The sequence below is a fragment of the Alligator mississippiensis genome, chromosome 11, assembly GCF_030867095.1.
Source record: "Alligator mississippiensis isolate rAllMis1 chromosome 11, rAllMis1, whole genome shotgun sequence".
Classification (NCBI taxonomy): domain Eukaryota; kingdom Metazoa; phylum Chordata; order Crocodylia; family Alligatoridae; genus Alligator; species Alligator mississippiensis.
In genome coordinates, this window is record NC_081834.1 from 49,284,149 (window position 1) to 49,289,758 (window position 5,610).

The 5,610-nt window shown below is 43.6% G+C and overlaps 1 protein-coding gene across 1 annotated transcript; it reads right to left on the bottom strand.

Moving 5' to 3' along the window:
- On the bottom strand, positions 1-588 carry LOC102571234 (olfactory receptor 2T27-like). The gene has a single exon (XM_006260679.2). It carries the CDS (start codon positions 586-588, stop codon positions 1-3), a length of 588 nt encoding a protein of 195 aa, XP_006260741.2.
- Between the last annotated feature and the right edge of the window lie 5,022 nt (positions 589-5,610).

The window sequence follows — 5,610 nt, forward strand, 5'->3', positions numbered from 1 at the left end:
TCAACTTTGCTGGAAGACGCTGCATTTCCAAATCAGCTCTCTTAGGGCTTCTAAGACATCCCTGTTTCTCAGGCTGTAGATGAGTGGATTCAGCATTGGGGGAACAATGGTGTAAAACAGAGCCACAATCTTGTCTTGCCCTGGGGAGTGGTAGGAGCTGAGTCTCATGTACATGAAGATGGCTGCCCCGTAGACCATGCCCACCACAGTCAGATGTGAAGAGCAAGTGGCCAGAGCTTTCTGCTGTCCTCTGGTGAACTTCATCCTCAGGACCCTGGAGAGGATAGAAGCATAAGAGGCCAGTATAATGGAAGAAAGGATGAGGACCAGAACAACACTACTCACGAACACCAGAGCCTCATATCGAGAGGTGTCAGAGCAGGACAATTTGATCAGGGCTGGGATCTCACAGTAGAAGTGATCAATCTCTTTACAGTAGAGGAGAGCCAGTGTAAACACTGTGTGAATCAAGGCATTTACCAATGTTCCCATCCAGACCGCAGCTGATAAAAGAAAGCAGATGTTCCTGGTCATGAGGATGGGGTACTGTAAGGGGTTGCAGATCGCTATGTACCTGTCATAAGCCATGACTGCCAGGAGGAGGCACACTGATATGCCCATTGTCAGTGTGAGAAAAATCTGAGCCCCGCAGCCAGATGGAGAAATGGGGTTACCTGGGGTCAGGAATTCTGCTAGCATTTTGGGGACAACAATCAGCATCTGACAGATGTCCATGAAGACCAACTGACTGAGGAAAAAGTGCATGAGTGTGTGAAGGGAGGCAGCCACTTTGATTAGAAGTATGAGGAGAGCATTTCCAAACATGGGAGCGATGAAATCTAATAACATCAGTGCCAAGGAGAACATGTGTACATTGCTCTGGCTCAGGAGTCCCAGCAGAATGAAGTCTGTTGAAAAAGTTTCATTTCCACTCTTCATTTCCTCTATATGTGGCTGTGCCTGAAGTCCTGGACAAGAACGACACTCCTTAGCGAATGTGTACAGACTTCCTACTGGATAATACTATTAGCAACGGAGGCACCCAGCAGGTTTTCTTCTCCTGTGGAAGAAATGATGGACATTATGGTTGATGAAACAATAACCTCACTTCCCCGAGAATAGTGTTTATTTAGGCTAAATATTTTCTATGATTAGGCCTGCATTTCTACGTCCAGCTGCAGGCCCCACCTACATGTTGAGTTGCAGTGGTTTAACTCATTTTGTGGCTGTGCTATAGACACATAATTGACTACAGCAGGTATTTCTTTTAAATCGGCAGCTCCCTGTCCTTTATCTGCACTGTCTTAGCAAGTGCCTCTGGTTTGTATTCCAATATTAGACATGCTAATAAGATTTCTTTGACTGTTTTTTGAAATGTGTGGTTTTCCTGGAGCCGGCTTCTCAAACAATCTTTGATCTCCAGAATCTCCCTGGGGCTCTGCAGTCCCCTGCCTCGGTGCCTGTTTTCCTTCTGGCAGAGTCAACTAGAAACCCTAGAGCCCTACAGCTACCAAACTCTGTACATACCATTTAGGCACAGAAAGATAACTTGGAAAAGAGAAAGTGCTGAAAGAGTGGCACTGTAGTTTCTTCTTTGAGAAAGCACAAACCCCAAAGTAACTGTGAGATACAGGGCTGAGAAGCGCCTCTCAGAAACAATCCTTCTTACAGTGTGGGTTTCAAAGGCGTTAAATGAAAATATATTATATGATAATACCCATATATGTTATGATATACAACATGGATCATATGTGATATGTTATGTTAAATTTCTCTGTATCTGACATTTTTAATAGCCCTAAAAGTGGCCTGAGGGAAATCTTGGACCTGCTGAAGTGGAAAGGGAATTTGGAATGGAGTCCAGGACAGCCCGACTTTTACCCCTTCTTGTCAAACATTTCCTCCTCCTCCGGTTCCTTTCAAGGTCTTCCACTTACGTAGCTACCCTGACAGGAATAATCTCTACATTAATAATATCCACCTTCCAGTTCTTAATTGTAACATTTCATTCTTTATCACATCAAAAAAAAGCACATTGCAGCATATTTCTAGATTAAAAACACCTAAATAAACCCTATGGTAAGGGCAAAAGTGGCCAAAATCTGCAATGGGCTTCCGAGCGAGGTGGTGCTCTCCCCGACCTTGGGGGTCTTGAAGAGAAGGCTGGAGAGGCATCTGGCTGGGGTCATCTGACCTCGAGTGCTCTTTCCTGCCCAGGGCAGGGGCTCAGACTCGATGATCAGTTGAGGTCCCTTGTGACCCTAACATCCATGAAACTTTGCATCTATTTTATTATTAATAATACTAGTGGAAGTAATAATAGTTAAAAGTAAAACTAATATGGCTTTTTTGAAATGTAGTGCCTGAAAGATGTTTTGCCAATTCTTCTGGAATTAGCATATGGAGATTGTTAAGGAAAAAATGGTGCTGTTTGTAATAAATTAATATCTGTTTTTAAGAGTCTTCTTTATAAAACAGGAGTAGAAGAAAGCAGTAATCACTTACCTTGATCTGTTTACTCTCTTCCTGTAACCACTTCAGTACGACTTTTGATCTCTTGCAGAAAACACTGTCATTTACTAAAAAAGAAGCTCCCGTACCCCAAATCTTTACAGATCTAGTCTCCTGTATTCTATTAATTCACAGAAGCTTTTCCTTTTCCCGCCCCATTGGTATATGTGCATTTACAAGAAATAATGTGGCTTTGGCACTAAAGTAAGCACATTAGTAATCCATGTGAACTTCTTTTCTCCCTATCTTTACATTTAAACTTAAAGAAATGACTGTTTTAGGCATGGTGTTTCTTTAGTATGGGGCACCAGTAGTTTTTAAAGGAAATACATTACTTTAAAATCCCTCAGGCATGATCTCCCTTTAAGTCAAAATTAAAATAATGTAATACAAATTCTTGGTCAGAGCCTGAAAAAATATTTGTATGAGTTGAAAAATATAGTGGAGAGAGGGCAGCACACGTCATAAAAACCGTCTTTTAAAAGACTAAGTGAAAGTTGAGGCCATTACATCACCTCTTCAGCAACAGCTTTGAAATCTAAGGGGATAAAATACACAAACTTGCCTTCACTTTGGGGACTCTTGTCCCTAGTCTTTAATTACGTTGCACTTTAACCTGCAGTGGGTGCTCTCGCACAGCTTCCTCCATTCTCTGCAAGGAAAACTCTACAAAGTTCTTCTCAGAGAAATTTCCTGGCAACCTCTGTCTTGAGGTGGAAGAGAACAAACATTTCTGGAAGGCCAAAAGACAATATGTTTCAGTCTTTCTTAAAAGAAATGCTAGGGATAGGGTTTTTGCCTTTTTGTAAAAATTGGGACATGTCATAGGTGAACGGTTCACTCTAACACAGAATACCGAATCTCTCACTGCTGGATTTTCAAGTGGAATGAGACGTCTGGGTTGTGACTCACTCGACATGATGTTTCTCCATCAAGAACATCAATTCCTCAAACATTCGAACACAACACATCCCTCTGACATAGACAGTTTGGAACAGAGAAAGACCAAAGAAATATCGTCTAGTTAGATATACATTGCTTTATTTTTTGGAGGCAAATTATGGGAGAAGAACAGACCCATAGGCCTCAGATTTGATTCACTCAAATGAGTGGCATCTATTCCTTGATTGTAGGCCACAGAATCAGGTGCTTTATCTAAGATTGCCTGTACATTAGTCTAATATGTATGCGAATGCATCTGTAGCTCTCGCTAGTGCTTTGAAAAATCTCTTTAAATTCTGCCACTCAACACAGAGTCCAGGCTGGTGGTTTTAACAGCGCCTCACCTACACCAAATGCATAAGTATGCTGTGGGGGGAGGGAAGAAATTCTCCCCTATAACTGTCATAGCTGTGCCAATGAAAGTTTAGAGAGAGAAGGCCTGAGAGCCTACTCAGAAAAATGCTCACAAGCGTCTTGTGTTCTGCCTTAATAACCAGGCGACTAGGCACCCACCTGGGAGGAGAAGGCCTGGGCTTGTAGAACCTGTTCACCTGAATTTGTTAATTCAGATATTTGAACCTGAATTTCTAGCATAGCTTCCTAACATCTCAGCGGTGCTCAAGGGAGGTCCCTGAAGACTGGAAGAGGGCCAGTGTTGTGCGCATAATCAGGAAGGGGAGGAGAGAGGACCCGGGCAACTGTAGGTCAATTAGCCTAACTTCTATCCCAGGCAAAATCCTGAAAAAAAAATTATCAATGAGTCTATGTGAGATATGCTTGCAGAAGGTAGGAATCTGAATGACAGCCAGCAAATGGCTTCATCGGGGGCAGGTCCTGTCTTACCAACCTCATCTCCTTTTACAACCAGGTAACTCAGCACCGGGATAAGAGAGAGGAGGTTGACATTCTTTACCTAGACTTTCTCTGTTTCTCAGGCAGTAGAGGAGTGGATTCAGTACTGGGGTGACAATGGTGTAAAACAGAGACACAATCTTGTCTTGTGCTGGTGAGTGGTAGGAGCTGGGTCTCATGTACATGAAGATGGCTCCCCCGTAAAACATGCAAACCACAGACAGGTGGGAGGAGCAAGTGGCCAGAGCTTTGTGCTGTCCTCTGGTTGAGTTCATCCTCAGGCCCCTAAAGAAGATAAAGGCACAAGAGGCTAGTGTAATGGAAGAAGGGATGAGGAGCGGGACAATGCCACTCACAAACACCAGAGTCTCATACTGAGAGTTGTCAGAGCAGGACAATTTTAGCAGAGCTGGGACCTCACAGAAGAAGTGGTCAGTCTCTTCTGAGCCACAATAAGGGAGAGTCACTGATTAAATCAGATGCTCCCATCTATACCCTTGCAGCTAAAAAAAGGAGATATTTCTGCTCACAAGGGATACGGCAAGGGGTTGCTGACAGCTAGGTATCTGTCATAATCCATGACTGCCAGACGGAGGCACTCTGATACACCCATTTCCAGTGTGAGAAAAATCTGTGTCCCACATCCAACTGGAGAAATGGGGGTTCCTGGGTCAGGAAGTCTGCTAACATTTTGGGGACCACAATTAGCATCTGACAGTTGTCCATGATGGCCAATTGGTTGAGGAAAAGGTATGTGGCTAATAAGATCATGGCCAGGGAGAACATGTGTACATTGGTCTGGCATAGGAGTCCCAGCACAATGAAGTCTGCTGAAGAAGTTTCATTCCCACTCTTCTTTTCCTCTTTGTGTGGATGTGCCTGAAGTCCTGGACAAGTCATGAGGGATTGTGCACACTTCTACTGGAGAATACCGATAGCAACTGAGGCACCCAGCAGGGTTTCTTCTCATGTGGAACAAATGACAGACAGTATGGTTGATGAAACAATAACCTCACTTCCCTGGAAATAGTGTTTATTTAGGCTGAAGATTTTCTAAAATTAGTCCCACATTTTGTATGCCCATTTGCAGCCTGTCCCCTGCCCACTCTGGGGCAAAACTCATGAAAGCTGGAGGCAAAGTGTGTCTCTTATATGAGATCTCATCATGTCTGGTGGACTCCAGGTAGAGGTGTGCCCCTAATATCCCCAGTAAGATGCTAGATTGTGCCCATGTGCCTTCCCATCATGTAAGAAAGTTGGTGTCTTGAAACATGGCAGCTAGAGCTCATCAGACACTGTGAGAGA